Here is a 15756-nt window from a genome sequence, read left to right on the forward strand (position 1 = left end):
AGCTCGGACTGCCTGGCTCCTTGGGATGGGGCTCCTTTGCCTGGGAAGCCCTGCAGATCTTTCCTGTGTCTTCTCGGGAACATTCTATTCTCGCCCCAATCCCTCAGCCCCGGGACCACGCAACATCACTGCAGGCAGAATCTTCCTGGCAACCGCAGCATCCAGGATTACATCATACCCTGCACGGCAGGCGAGCCGGGTGCCCAACAGATGCCGGCTTTCCCCCGGTGCCGCCTCCCCAGCTCGCCAACCAGTGGGGGGGGTGGGGGGTGGGAGGGAGACCATGACGGGGGAGCTGTCAGCACGAGATGCCTGGGCGGCAGTGAGCAGGGGCAGCCCACTCGCTTCTTCCCCGGCCTGTCTCGGGGGCTTTCTTCCAGGACCTCGGGCCTCTGTCCTGAGCAGCAGCCACGGAAAGGGAGCCAGTGGCCCCAGGGGGGAACGGAGAGTCGGCAGAGGGGAGGGCCCCTGGCTTCTTGGAGGACCCAGACCTGGGGCCGGGGCTCCCGCCCCACGGCTGCCCAGTGTGTGCGTCCAGGCCACGCTCGGAGAGCTGGGGAAGGAAGTAACCGCCTCCAGGTCACCCAGGGAGTCCGGTGACCGTCTAACAAGGCACCTGAAGCCGAGGGCTTGCCAGAGCCCCGCCTGCGCCACGCTGCCAGCTGGTGGCTGCATCCCCGGCCGGGGTAGGGGAGGCTGGGAATCCATGGCTCTCATTCACAGAGCCGCCCACTCGGCTGCGTGCAGAGCCGTGCATGGGAAGGGCCCGCAGAGCTGCTGCCCGTGCAGCCCCTAAAGGGCCCTGCTGGCTTCCGGGCCTCAACACAGGGATCTGCGTTCCTGTGGGGCCCGAGAGTGGGGAGGCCCTTCCAGAGCCTTCTCTGACCTAGCCTGCACACTGGCAGCCGACACCTGACACCCATCCTTCCCCACGGGCCTGGCCACGAACCCAGCGGGCCTCTGGGCCAGGACACCCCTCTCCTCTCCTGGTCTCCAAGGCATCTGGGCCGGCTGCCTCCCGGGGGCTGGGCCACTGTGCTCGTCATCATGAGTCAAACTGCTGGGGCTGAGAGCCAGGAGGGAACTCAGAGGGCGGCGGCCCCGGTCCCTCCTTGTCCTTTCGAGGCCAGCACGGGGTGTCCCCCGTGGGTGCCCTCACTGTCGTGGCATTGTGGGGCTCAGAACAGGAGGATGCAGCACAGAGGCCAGAGGCCTGGCCCCCGCCTCCAGGCAGCCACCTGGGTTTCCGCTCCCGCGTCACAGCGAGGCTGGGCGCACCCACGAGTCCTCCTGCGCCCACTGTCTGGACTCGGTGCAGAGTTCTGCCGCCCGTCCACTGGGCGTGGGCGAGTGCAGGAGGAGGGGAGCTGGTCCGTCCGTCTGTCCTGCCCGTGCTCGCTAACACAGCAGAAGACACAAGGAGCCGGCACCTGGCAAACACATCACAAGAGGACAAACCACAGGCCCGCATCTCTTATGAATACAGATGCTCGTAGCACCCATGACGCGCGAAAATACAGAAAAACACACCAGCAACCTGGAAGAGGCAGCACCTGGAAATCACGACACACTCGGACCGACCAATGGGATGTGTCCCAGGAATGCAAGGTTGGTTTAACATCAGGAAATCAATTAATGAACAGAAAAAGGGACGAAAACCACGTAACTATCTGAAAAGACACAGAACACACATCTGACAAAATCCAACAGCTCTCCATGGTGAAAACCTCCAGTACAGCGGGAATGGAAGGGACTTCCTCAGTCTGGGCGAGGGCATTCACCAGGAGCCACAGCCGTGACCACACTTCGTGACGAGAGACCGGGCGTCCTTCCCCTTCAAGGGCAGGAAGGGGAAGAGGATGCCTGAGCTCTCACATTCCCACTCAGCACTGTGCTGACGGTTCTGTCCAGGGCAGTCCGGCAAGAGAAAGAAATAAAAGGCACGCAAATTGGAAAGGAAGGAGAAAAACTACATTTGTAGATGACCCGGGTCTCAACTACAGAAAATCCTAAGGAATCCAATAAAAAAACTACTAGAACTAGCCCTGGCTGGTGTAGCTCAGTGGATTGAGCATGGGCTGTGAACCAAAGTATCGCAGGTTCGATTCCCAGCCAGGGTACATGCCAGGGTTGCAGGCCACGGCCCCCAGCAACCGCACATTGATATTTCTCTCTCTATCTCCCTCCCTTCCCTCTCTAAAAATAAATAAATACATCTTAAAAAAACTATTAGAACTAATACACAAGTTAAAGTTACATAGTATAGGATCAATATACAAAAATTATTTGTATTTCTATATACTACCAATGAACAATCTGAAAATAAACTAAAAAAAACAACAACTTTACTTACAGTAGCATCAAAAACAACAAATTTACCTGGCTGGCGTAGCTCAGTGGATTGAGCTCAGGCTGCGAACTAAAGCATCACAGGTTCGATTCCCAGTCAGGGCACATGCCTGGGTTGCAGGCCAGGTCCCCAGTGGGGGCCATGTGAGAGGCAACGACACACTGATTCTCTCTTTTTCTCCCTCCCTTCCCCTCTCTAAAAATAAATAAAATCTTAAAAAAACAAATTTAGTAGAAATAAATTTAACAAATGTACAAAATTTGTACTCTAAAATATATAAAACATTGTTGTTCAAAACATTGCTGAAAAAAAATCCAAAACAATCCCCATCAAAATCTCAGCTATCCTTTTTTTTCTTTTTTTGCAAAAATTGACAAGCTGTTCCTAAAATTCACATGGAGACTCTAGGATCCAGAATTGCCCAAACAACCACGAGAAAGGACAAAGTTGGATTCACCCTTTTGGGGTTCAACACTCACTACAAAGCCCGATGAGTGTGGCTCAGTGGGCGGGGCATCGCCCCACAAACCCAAAGGTCACCAGGTGATTCCCACTTGGGGCACCCGCCTGGGCTGCAGGCCAGGTCCCCGGCTGGGAGCACGTGGAGAGGCAACTGATCGATGTTTCTCTCGCACATGGATGTTTCTCTCCCTCTATTGCTGCCGCCCTTCCCCTCTCTCTAAAACTGAATGAATAAAGTCTTTAAAAAAGGTACTGTGACGCTACGGTCAACAAGACCGAGGACAGGAGGACGTGGCATGAGGACACGAGGACAGACGCACGTGCAGATGGACAGAACGGAAGTGAGAGTTCGGAAATGACCCCCTCCATCCATGCCAGTCGGGTTTGGACAAGGGTGTCCACCAGCGGGACAGAGGTGGACAAGCGGCGCTGGGACGACCAGATACTCTCGTGTACAGCACAAAACTGGACCCCTCGCTCACACCGTATGAAAAAGTTACCTGAAAATGCCCCAGGGACCTAGATACACGAGCCAGTGTGACAGCACCCTTGAAGAAAACACAGGAGTGAATGTCCATGACCTTGGGTCAGCCAGGAAGAGGTTTCTTAGATAGGATACTCAAAGCACAAGTAACGCAGTAAAGCACCAGATAGTCTGGGCTCCATCCAAGTCAGGAACTTCCTGTGCTCTACGGGGAACTAGAAAGAGAGTGGAAAGGCGGCCCTCGGAACGGGGGAAAATGTGTGCAGTGCATGTATCCGGTGACGGGCTGGTGCCTGAAACTTTAAATAAAAACTCAGTAATTATAAAAAGTGAAACCACCGAATTTTGGAAATGAGCAAAGAACCTGAACAGACATCCCTCCGGAGACGACATCTGAGTGGCCAGCAAGCACAGGATCACTCGTCGGCGTGGAAATGCAACCCCGGACCACGGGGGGGGAGGGGGACGCCCCACTTCCCACCCACTAGGGTGGCGGGAAGCAAACCAAGAGACAGTGACAGGCATCGGCAAGGGCGTGGAGCGATCGGAACCCTCCACCGCTGGTGGAAATGGCAAGGGGCCAGCGCCGCAGCGCCTGCCCCACCCACAGCCTTCCCACCCCAGCTGACTGCCCCTCCCTTCTCTCCTCGAGGCTCAGGTCAAAACCCTGGGGTCTTCCCGATCGCCCCACTCCCGCCCCACCCCCTCCACACACAACACGTCAGCCAGTCTTACTGACTCTGCATGTAAAGTAGATCCGGAATACCGTACATCATCGCCGTTTCCCCACCCTCACCCCGGTCCACACCCCCATCCCCCACCAGCTTCTGGAACCCCCGGTTCCTGGACCTCCCCGTGGGCGCCCCGACGGTCCATTTCCACACAGCAGTCAGAAGGAAGTTCTTAAAAGCACAGGCCAGACTTGCCGTGCCTTTGCTCAAACTCTCCACAGGCATCTCATCACCAGACATCTCATTCTATGCGGAGTCAACTCCAGCTCTACACACGGGGGCCTGCAAGGCTCAGCGGGACCTGGCCTCTGGACCCTGGACCGCCTGCACAGCCCCCACCCCTCCCCCGGCTCCACCCCCTCCCACCATGGGGGCTCCTGGCCGGCCTCCAGGCACGAGGACTTGCACCTCAGGGCCTTGGCACTTGCAGCTTCCTCTGCCTCAAGGCTCTTCCCCGAGCCTGTCCCACAGCTCTTGTCCTTCGTGCCAGTCTCTGCAAACCACCCCCAGGGGCCCCCCCACCCGACCACCACTGCCGAAGCGGTGCCTCCCGTCAGCCGGGCCACGGCAGCCAGCCTCAGTTCGCTCACCATGACCCCAGAGTGACGTGTTGACGTGACCTCGTTTCCCCGCTGGAAAGAACATTCCATAGGTTCCATAGGACCAGGGGCTCTGTCTTGCACGCTCACATGTTCATAGCGCCAGGGAAAGTCCCCGGGACACAGGACGAGCCGCTGTTGGGGACCCTGTAAGCTCAGAGACAGAAGGCAGCTCCGTGCCTCAGCGGCAGAGGCGGGCTGGACACAGGCCCCGAGTCCACGCCTGCACTGCCACTGCCACTCCCTCAGGAGAGGGAGCGAGTGACTTCCAGTCGCCCCAGCACTGTGGCTGCTCAGGCCTCCTGCCAGAGACCGGGCCGATCCGCCCACCCCTGTCAGAAGAGAACCAAGACCCGGCACGGGGCAGACACAACATCACAGCAGCCCTAGGGTGCCTTGGAGGAAACAGCACGGAGCCCAGAATGCCACCCTGGGGGCAGCCCCGCCCCCAGACGCCTGTCCCGGTCCCCATGCCCTGCCCTGGCCCGCTGCCTGCCAGACACCTCCCTGGGCCAGGCTCGCCCGCCGTGGAAAGCCGGGGGCCGAGGCGCTGGCGAGGGGCAGCTCCACGCCAAGGCAGGGCCCCCTGCGGGCCGTCCCCGCCCACGCCCAGCGCAGGCTGGGCCCCGTTCACAGAGTCCAGGCAAGAGACTGGGGAGGGAAAAATGACAACTATGCAGGAGCTTAGAAAGGGAAGCTGGCCCCTAGCTGGGGGCGGGAGCCAGACAATGGGGTCACTGGCCCGTGCGCAAGCTCCGGGTGAATTCACAACAGCGGCAGGGAAGGCCCAGCACAGGCCGCACAGGGCAGGGCCACCCTTGGCCCCGCCCACGTCCAGGCGGCCGTAGGGAGCCTCCATGTCGCCGCCAGGACGCCCGGCTCCCTCCGAGGTGCAGGGGCGCAGGGGGCAGCGTGGTTTGGAGGAAGCCCCCCAGGCACGAGATGCAACCCCCAGCACCTGCCCAGTCACTCTCGGCATTTGAGGCTCTAAGTTAACGTCTTTCCAAAAAGGTCTTTCACGTCACCTCGCTCTGTTTCTGGAATTGTCAGATGTACTTTCATCCGCCGCACGGTTATAGCTGGGCCAGAGATGGTGGGCGGAAAAGAACAGTAAGAGGGACAGGGAGGCGGCCGGGGCCCTGAGGCCGCAGGGTGGATGGAGTGAGGGCGCTCTCGGTCCGTTTCTCAGACCTGGCCGGGAAAGTCTCGCAGAGTCTCCAGCCCTCGCCCGCAGATGCGGGGTTACTCCCAGAAGTGGGGTTACTCCCAGAAGTGGCACCTGCCATGGCTGGGGGCGCCCGCATCAGCCAATCTGGAGCCACGGCTCCTCTAAGCCCAGCCCCACCCCAGGACCCCACACTCTGGCGACAGGGGGCTCCCTGAAACCCCCTCGCCCCTCGCTGGGCAGGACTTCCCAGAGCTACTCTGGGGCCAGCCGTGCAGGCGCAGGGATCTCCCGACCTGCTCTCCCAAGGGGCCCAACACCTTCCCAAAGAGGGTAAACCACCGGGGCGCAGAAACTCAGAGGTACAGCGGGAAGCCCCAGCCTCCAGACCCCCACCGCACTGGAGGCAGGAGATGGGGAAGGGCATTAACTCTGGCTAAGCGCTCACAGCCATCCAGGGGAGCCGGCCCGCCAGGCCCGGACACCCTCCACGCCCAAGGCCGAGGGCTGGAGAGGAAACACGAGCATGTGACCACATGATTTGGGTGGTGGCGCCTCTTCACCCAGTGGCCTCATTGTCACTGTCATTGGCTATACCAGCTAGTGTCTGCTACCCGGCTGCGCGAAACCGCAGCGACGCAGCTGCCAGCTCCGGGCGAGGGGGGGGGGGGCGGCGGGGGGGGGGTGGTGAGCCAGGCGGCAGGGCCCCTGGAGAAGCAGGTCTCGGACACTGTGCCAAGGGGGAGCGCTGCCCCGAAGGAGACGAGACTGGAGCGCCGCCCTGGACTAGGCGTCCCCCCAGACGAACGCCCAGCGCTGGGTGGCATCACCGCTTTTAGCAGCCGCAGCCTAGGAGCCTGGGGTTCCATGTCTCGGCTCTGATGCCCAAAGTTCCCGGGGGGGATGGATTTACCCAGAGACAGCAGGACACCGGTTGCCATGGGGACAGCAGCTTTGATCCACCAAGGTCTTCACAGCCAAGGCAGGCCTCCAGGCTTGCTCCTGGTGGCACCCACTGGCCTCCCGGCTGACAACGGTCACCAGGCACCCAGGCTGCCGGAAGGCGAGGCCCGCAGGCAGAGCGTGCAGCCGGCTCCCAGCAGGCCGTGGGGCCCCCTGACTGGCCGCTGAAGGCCCTCCCTGGACTTGGGCTGCCTCTGTGGATGCCGGTACCCCGAGCCGGACTCTGGGCCTGACCACGCCCAGTGTGGGATGCAGGGGTCCTGCCCGCCCGCCTGCCTCTGTTTCTCCATCCACAAACCACGATGAGTCCCAGCGACCCTGCCTGTCTCAGCACCGAGGGCAGCGCCCACCACACAAAGCATCGCAAACGGCATCTCCTGGGGTCACAGCTCAGTGGGTGCTACCACACCCGGTCTTCTCTGGTCCCGGACCCGCTCCCCCAATCCCGTATCGCCCCCTCCTACACTCTGTACCCGGAGCCCAGCACACCACCCGCCTCTGAGGTCTGTCTTACCAGGCGAGTGAGGTGCCTGTTGTCCTCACTCCGATTCTCTGGTCTCCCACAACGTACGCTCCCCTAGACCAGAGAGTGCAGCTGAGCGGGAAAGGGGCAGGGTTTGGGAGGTGTCGGGGGGGGGGGGATCCCTCCAGGGGCCCGGGGTGACCAGGTCTTCAGAGTCCTGGCACGTTCCCATACTCTAGCGGACATCAGAACCACTTGCGGGTTCTTTCGAACGCAGATTCCTGGGCTGTCTGACTCTGCGGGGCTGGGGTGGGGCCCAGGAGTCTTCACGTGTGACCAGTGCCCTCGGTGACTCCAGAGTGGTCGTCCGTGGCCCTCCACACCCTGAGAACTCGATGCTGCAAACCGCCCCTTGGTCCCGCTCCCCACCCCCGAGCTGGAGCTGTTGTCCCCCTGGGCCAGCGTCCTGAAAGACACCCCGCTTCTGCTTCCTCGGGTCTCCCCAGAAACTGTTTTGGGAAAAGCCACCACGGACCTCTTCAGGACAAGTCAGGGAGTCCTGAGGGTGACCCTGCGGACCCTCCCGTCCTCCCGCTGTCTTGGGCACCGAGCTCCCCGGCCTCCTCCCACTGCGCCACCAGCCCCTCTCCACGCCACACCGACACCCACACCCAGTCCTGTCTCCTCCTGCCTCGCACCCAAGCTCCGACCGTGCTCCCACCCCTCGTGGACACCCACCGGCTCCTCCCCCTCAGTGCTCCCCTTTCTTCCTCACCCACTGGGACCCTGGTCTCAAATCCCATCCCCAGTGTCCACCCACCAGGAGGTTGTCTGTCCTGAGTGACCCACCTCTGGAATGCACGTGACCTCACTGTGACCTTCCAGCTGTCTCCCTGCCTCGCCCTCTGGCCCCCGACCTCTCCCCAGCGCTCACTCTCAGTGATGACAACTGACCTGGCTCTCGCCCCCTTCAGGCCCACGGTAACCCCTTGCAGACTTCAGAATAAACTGCATCCGGAGCCCATCTGCCTTTCCAGCTGCCTACCACCCACCCGGCAACTGCCACGCCAGGGGGACATGCAGGCACTCAACACTGGCGCAGGCTGGGGGAGCCCCAGGGGCTCCCTCGGCCTGGGACGGCCCCCCACCCCCCGGCACCCCGGGTTTCCCACATCCACACCCCCACCCCCACGCGTCCTCCCAGCCCAGGCAAACGGCACGTCTGCCTGCGGGTTCCCGGGCGAGTTTCTCTTCTCTCGGGATCGACCAGTCTCCCGTGACCCGTGCGCCCAAAGTTCTCCACACATCTGTCCCTGCGTCCACCCTGCCGCACCGGCAGCTCCGGGGCGGGGCTGTCACCCGGCGCCAGGCCTGGGGCTCAGATCTGAGGGCCGATGTGTCCCATCGCCGGGAGAGCGGCCCCTGGGCGCTCTCTCGTCGGGGGGGCCGAGGACGGCCTCCCCCAGGGTGTCCGGAGGCTGCATGGGGGCTGGGAGGCGCCTGTTCCCAGTCCTGGACAAGGGACCCCTTACAGTGGCCGAGGAAGGTCGACGCGGCCCTTCCAGGGCCGGGACCAGACGCGGAGCTGAGCCTGTGCCTCAGCACATTCCTCCCCCTTTCTGGGTCGCCGTTTCTTTTCTGTGATCCGAGTTATCACACACCCAGTCTTTCTGGTTGATTTTCCAGCTGGATTCAAGGTATACGTGAATTTTTTTCTGGTTCAGTTTTTAAGTTTTTAGGTTACAGGTAATTCTCCTGTAAGCGTTGATTACAGTTAAAGAAGATGAGCTTCCCATCCCGCGGAGTGGGACCCTCCCGGGGCCTGCCCAGCATTCCGGGGCCCGTCTGTCACCGCGGGGGCCTCTGGGAGAAGCCTCGGCCCCCGCACGGGTCCAGCAAACCCCCGCTCTGTGCCCGAAGCTGGACACGGCGCAGACCCTGGCCCCGCGGGGAGTCCGGACGTAATGTGTGATTGGGGACACGCTGCAGGAGCCAGAGGAGGGGCTGCGACGGCCCGAAGGGGGCCGGGGAGGACTGCGCGGAGGAAGTGGGAGGACGGAAGGGCGTCCAAGAGGGCTCCAGGAGCCGCGCTGGCTGCAGAATGGACAGGATGGTGCCAGCACCTCCGCGGAGAGCCGCCGCCGAGAGGGCCCCGTGGGACGATTGGCTGTCAAGTGCCACGGGTGGGCCACTCCCCGGGAGCTGCGGGCTCCCTGCTGCTTTGCCCGTGGCCACAGCTACTTCACCAGGGTTCCGGGGCAGCCCCGAGACCAAAGGGCCTATTTTGGGCTCTCTGGCAGCACGCTGTAAGCCAGCAGCCTCGGCTTCCGAGGGGCAAAGCCAGCAGAGCCCTGAGAGAGCCCAGCTGGCAGCTCCAGGCTGGGGACCTTCCCTGGAAAGTCTCCTCCAGAACGGTGTGATCAGGCGGAGGCCAGGACAGGCGGGTGGCGCCACCGAGCCAGTAACACGGCTCCCAGGCCAAGCAGCGGGGAAGAGAAGAGACAGGAGCTTCCTTAGCAAAACGGGCCATGTCTGGACGGTCTCTGACAGCCCCGGAACACCCGGACGAGGGCCTATACAGAGCACCGCACAAGGACGACAGTTCTGCAGGTGACTAGCTATAGGGGGGCCTCTTCGAAGTGCACTGGGGACCTGGCACTGGCACTGGCTGGGTGCCCTGTCCCCTGTGCAGTGTCGGGGCAGGAGGACACCAGTGCTCTCGGAGAACCGGCACCTTTCGAAGACGCCACAGGGCCCAAAACAACAGCAGTACTAAACGCTTCCCCATTTTTTCTGTGCCCTCCTGAAATTCCACGTTAACTGCCCAAGTCCCGCCTGTTGGTCAGGTGAAGCACTGCTTTGCTTAAAAATGCGCACGGCCTGCGAGCCACTCCTAGAGTTTATCTGAAAGCCAGCGAAGAGTTACACACAGGGCGTGCAACCCGCGGCCTGCCCGGCCGGGCCCCACACCGACGGGCTCTGTCACTCAGCCTTTGGCTCATCCCTTAGCCACTCCGGCCTGCGGTCTCGCCCTGAATGTGGGCCCGGACAGCGCCCGCCTCGCAGGCCTGGCGCGAGGGTCCGCCGGGAAGATGCTCGGCAAGAAACCGGGCTCAGAGGAGGACCTCGGTGGACGTCTGCTGTCACCGTGATTCACAGCGAAAATGAGAGACAAGTGTGGAACAATAAAGGATTGGTAAAAAAAAATTAATATATATATCTATATGGCAGAGCCATATGGTTTCATATTCTGTAATTGCTAAAATGTTTTCTCGAAAATTATTTAAGAACATTGTAAAATTATCGTAAGTAAAAAAAAAAAAAAGGATGTTAAGATGGAGAGCAAGATGTTTCTAGTATATGGTCCCGACCTCACGATGGAACCAGGTGCACATGTTTCAAGGGCGGCCAGGAAATGTAACCAGAGGTAGCAGAGATCACAGTCACGCGCCAGGATCCAGTCCCTGAGCTTCTCGGCGGTTTCTCTCTCCCCCACCCCCCGGTTTTCTCCGATGACTGCGCCTTATTTCGAGGCCAGGACAAAGGGTCAGCTTGTGTGAGTGACGGGGAGGGGGGCCCTGGCGACAGGCAGAGACGAACCTTCCCTCCCGCCGGCTTGGGAAGCTGCAGCCAGGCCTTCTCCCTGGGGTCCAAGTCAGCTCTGCCTGGCCGCCCTCAGGGGCCTGGGGAGGGTGCTCAGAGGGTCGGCTCCGCAGTTCTGCCTCCCTGGGCCCCATGAAGACGAGGAGGGGAGCCGCGGTCCCAGGCTCGAGGAGCTCAGAGCCGGTCAGGAGACAGAACGGGAGACAGTGTGGCAGCGGCGGCGCCGCTGCCGAGGCACGTGCGTGGTGGGAATTACAGGAGCGCCTGGCCTGCGGAGGCAGGGGAGCCCCATGCGGGGGCAGGAAGGTGCGAGCATGCATGGCCCGAGGCAGGAGCTAAACGCCATTCACCGTGGCTGTTCCTGGTGCTTGAGGTGGTGGTGTTGCAGGTGGGCAGGGGGCCTTGCTCTCATGCTAAGGGGCCTGGATTTTATCCCGAAGCAGAAGAGAGCCACTGAAAGGGTTTGACTCGGGAAGAGACCTGCGGATGTGGCCTTCCGAAGTCCCCCTGGCTGTGGGTGGAAAGTGGGCTGCAGGGGCAGGTAAGGAGTCAGGGCGCCGGTGAGCAGCTGTTGCAGCAACGGAGACAAGAGCCAAGCCGAGCCCAGGGCCCAGACCGCAGCGGGGGTTCCCACCGCAATGGAAGACGCAGCAGAGCCCAGGAGCACTAGGCAGGAGGATCCGAGGGCTCGGTACTAACTAGATACGTGGGGACGAGAGGAGGACACGGGGTGCTCGGGTGGCACGTGCGTCGCGGCAGAGGATGCAGACGAGGAAGGTTGAGTCCCTGGGGCTGCTGAGTGCCAGACCTCGGTGTGAGGTCACAGCGCTGCCCACGGAGCTCTGGGGGCGGCAGCGGGGGCTGGGCTGCGAGTGCGCACCTGCCGAAGTCACTGCGCAGGTGAGCTCCCAGAGATAGTGGGTGAGACCGAGCGTCCAAGGTGGGGGAGGCCAGCGTGATGAAGGGAAAGGGGCCGCTCACAAGGGGGAAGAGCACTGAGAGGTGGAAATTTAGGGGAGACAGAGAGGTGTGTGCATCATGCAAGACAAGGGGCGAAAAGCAGGGGTTCCGGGAAGCACGCCCGCCGTTCAGTTCAGTACCGGGGTGCCGCTGGGGCCCTCTGCAGGAACCGTTCAGTGACCCCCCCGGGGCCACGCCCACGGGCCAGGGCCCAGCAGATTCTGGACACAAGTTCGCCAAGGGCAGAGTGGGAATGAAGGAGGCCGGGAGATAGGGTGCAGGGTGAGGCGTCAGAACGCAGTGGGTGAGGGATACCCCAGAGAGGAAGTGCACGCGGGTCTGGAGGTTGTGGGCGGGGCCCCAAGGTCAAAGCAAGCACTCATCCACTGGTGGGGTGGCCTCAGGCCCCCTGCCGGGGGGAGCTGGAACAGCAATAGGTTGCAGGCACCCCTAGGGAGTGTGGGGCATATGCTGAGAGACAGCGCCACCTCGTGGCAGGAGGCACTCACACCAGGCTTCTGCTCCCAGGCCTTTGGGGGTCTTGCGTGCTGGGGCCCCCTGCACTGGAAGCAGTGAGCCAGGGCTCTTGCCACCTGGGCAGCACTGGAGCCTCTGACAGCAGCGTGCCCTGTGGCATCAGTTGAGGTCGGCTCTGCCAACGGACAAGTAGGTAGACTAGAATTTTAGCTGACAGTCACTTGGACAGAAATGTAAGGTTCTGCCCTTGGGTTTATACCTGCACCAGACCAGTTGCTCTTTGGCTGTTCTTGTGTGTTTGTTTGTGGCACCTCCGGGCCCACAAAGAATAACAGCGTGCGCGTGAAGCTCTCCCAGGCTCAGCCGCCCGCCCCTCTCCAGCTCAGGGTCCACAGGGATTCATGGGGCTTTCATCAGAGCACGCCTTCCCGTGGGGTGGCGGTGCAGGTGAGGGGCAGCCTGCAAGGCACCCAGCAGTGGAGAACCGCACCTGCCACCGGCCTGCCCACGGGGGCTCCCCAGGCTCCAGGGTCAGCGCCAAAAGCCTGCTTCCCGGGGGGAGGGGAGGGGTGTGCGTGAGGCCGGCCTGGCTGGCCCGGGGATGCCCCGCACTCAGAAGGGCCCAGACTCTGGGGCCCAGACGGTCCCACCCATACAGCTGTGACTCACTCCCGACTGCTCCGCGGTTTCAGGCCAGGTGAGGTCACCGTGACCTCCTCAAACCACTAGGAAGAGCTCATTTTTAGTCTCAATTGTTGCTTTAGTCGAGTAAGATAAAGAGTTCTCATACAAATACTTCTTGAAACTTCTCTTATTACAAAAGAAATGGGTATGCGATGTAAAAAAAATCAGTTTAACAAAAGTATGTGACTTGGAAAATGGAAGTCCCTTATACAGTTTTACTCTCTATCAAAATTTTCTATGAACAGCCTGTGTATTTGCCTTCAGCTTTTTTTTTTTTCTGCACACACACATGCATGAGTGTGGGGGAGGGGTGTCTGTGCTGTCTTCTATGCTGACATGTGGTTGTCCAGCTTCTCTTGATTTTTCCATTAAGAGCATTCGACTGGAGGTGTTCTTACCCCACCCCCATACCCCGTAGCCTCCCCCAGCTCAAATTCAGGTTAACTCAGTGACCCCAGACCAGGGTGGGAGGACAGGTAAGGTCCCAGAGACTCAGAATCGTGAGGGTTTTGGGGAAAGATGGTTCAGCATCTGGGGAGAGGGGCCTGGGCTAGAAATCCAGGTTAGCTTGGGGAGAGAAGTGTGCGCCCGGAAAACACACCAGGAGGGGGCAGGGGCCAACCGCACACCCCCCATCTCCTTCCCAGCTCCGCCCACAGGGCAGCCGGCACAGGACAGGCCGCCCAATGGCGAGCAGCTGTTGAGCCGCTGGGACGTCCTGGACGGTTCTGCTGAGTTAGGTGCACAGGCCCGGTCACACCCAGCGTCAGGGCTTGGGAACTGGGCGCCGCGCCAGGGCAGAGCCCTGTGACATCCAGGAGAACAAGGGCAACTTCAAGACAAGCAGCCCCGTGGGTCAGACCCGCTCTTCCCCTTGGCCTGGAGGATGGGCACACGTACCCCCCGCACTCTGCCCGCGGAGCCCCCGCCCAGCCGACGTGCCCACGCTATTTCACGGCCAGTGGTTCAAACTAAGCGCGACAAGAAGAGAAAGTAGCTAGAAGGTGCTGGTCGGGAAACCGGGCTAAAGGTTCAGGATAAGCCTTCCAGGGAGGAGGATCCCCAGCAGCCTCGGCCGCTCCAGAACACACAGTGACGAGCCCTGCACAGGTCTGCACCCTGCACCCCTGGTAACTGGCTGCCTGACCAAGGGCAGTAACTTGTTGCATCTGAATCCCCATTTCCTTGCCAGTTTACTGCAAGCAATACAGAGTAGCTAGCTACAATTAAACGAAATGTATCGAGCACTTAGCACATGCACCAGATAATACATGCAAATGCCACCCACCACCACTACTGTGACTGGGTGAAGACACCCCAAAAAAAGAAATAACTCCCAAGGGCACACAGAAGGCCTCCCCTCTGGGCACAGCCAGGAGCACCCCAGCCACTGTGTAGCCTGTCCCCGGGCCAGGCCTAGCACACAAGGCCAGGTTCGCTAGCCCTGCACAGGGTGCTGGGGGGCAGGGGGCAGGCCAAAGGCTGAGCAATGCAACAATCAGAGCCTCTGTAGTGACCAGGCCTCCGGATGCCTCCATTTCTTGCCTCCCCCAGGCCTAGAGAGGGATCCCACCAGACTGAGACCAGGCAGGAGGCTCCCAGGGCCCCCTGGCTTGATGTAGCCACGGCCTAGGGCTCAGGTCCGAGGGTGGGAGGGGGCTGTGGCCCCTCCTCGTCTCTCACGGACCCCCATCGAGGAGGGCTGCAGCCCTGCTCCTGGGAAGGGCGTGGCTGGCCGCAGGGCGCGGACTCACCCTGGTCGATGGAGTGCTGCGGCAGCTGGCTCAGCTGGCTGTTGACGACCCCCGCGTAGGTGCGCAGGAACTCCTCCTCGCTGGCCGTCAGCTGCAAGGGCGAGAGAGCTGCAGGTGAGGGGCGGACCATCACTTCTGAAGGCACCTGTGGAGGCCTGCTCCATCCCCAAGAGGCGCCTCCTCCTCTGCTCCCTGGAGATTTGACCCCTCGGTCACAGAGCGAGCACCCCTTCCACCCGGGAAACGGCCCACGGGGTCCTTGCCACTCAGAGCAGACCCGAGGCTGGACTCACGGGCAGCACAGGGCTAGCAGGCGGGCGCAGGCCCTGCTGGGGGAAGTGCCCCTGAGCATCCGCTGCCCCTCGGACCCGCCCTGGGAGAGGAGACTCGGCTGGGAGAACAGAAGGGGGGGAGGTCGGGCCTCAGAACTCACCCCCCGCCCCCCCGCCCGGAGGTAGGAAGGCTGTCCCCCCAGTGCCCCTGGGACTCACGTACCGAACTCATACCCTGTGCCCCAGCCACAGAGCCAAAGCGCAGGCTCAGCATCCCCCTCCCTGGCCGCAGCTGCTATGGGCAGCGGCTACAGCCTCTGCTCTGCCCGCACGGGGCACCCTCCCTGGGGGGCTGTGGCTCCGCGCCCCACAGGCACTCACGTTTGACCCCATCTTCCTCAGCATGAGCAGCACCCGGACCTTCTGCTGAATGTACATCTCCTCCGGACTCTTCCCGGGAGCCCCCTCGCGGTTCATCCCCTGGCCAGCTCTGGGATCCTGCGGAGCGAGCAGAGACATGAGCGGGCGTCAGGGCAGCACAAGCCAGATGGAGACACGGGGCTGGGGGGCGGGGGGGGGGGCGCTGCCAGGCAGCCCACCGTGCTGTAGGGTCTCGCTTCCGAGAGCCCAGAGCTGGGGGTGAGGTGCCTGCTTCTCCTCATCCCCTCTCACCCCAACCAGACTGAGCCCTGGACCTACAGCGGGCACCGGCGCCCCCTCTGGGCAAAGAGCTGCCAGGCCCAGGGAGACGGAGCCGACCTGGCCTGCTGGCCGGCTCTACCTTCCGGC

The 15756-nt window shown here is 61.6% G+C and overlaps 1 protein-coding gene across 2 annotated transcripts in view; it reads right to left on the reverse strand.

The window, feature by feature from the left end:
- CTNNBIP1 (catenin beta interacting protein 1) overlaps nucleotides 1-15756 on the reverse strand; it is a 43400-nt gene that overhangs the window by 1795 nt on the left and 25849 nt on the right. For both annotated transcript variants that reach the window (XM_045859779.1, XM_045859778.1), the window contains exons 3-4: nucleotides 15349-15465; nucleotides 14696-14786 (exon numbers count right to left, since the gene is read on the reverse strand). In XM_045859779.1, the coding sequence (XP_045715735.1) occupies nucleotides 14696-14786; nucleotides 15349-15444 (187 nt within the window). In that variant the 5' untranslated portion in view covers nucleotides 15445-15465. The remainder of the gene's footprint in view (nucleotides 1-14695; nucleotides 14787-15348; nucleotides 15466-15756) is intronic.

The sequence above is a fragment of the Phyllostomus hastatus genome, unplaced genomic scaffold, assembly GCF_019186645.2.
Source record: "Phyllostomus hastatus isolate PE091 unplaced genomic scaffold, TTU_PhHast_1.1 phas_scaffold_182, whole genome shotgun sequence".
NCBI lineage: Eukaryota > Metazoa > Chordata > Mammalia > Chiroptera > Phyllostomidae > Phyllostomus > Phyllostomus hastatus.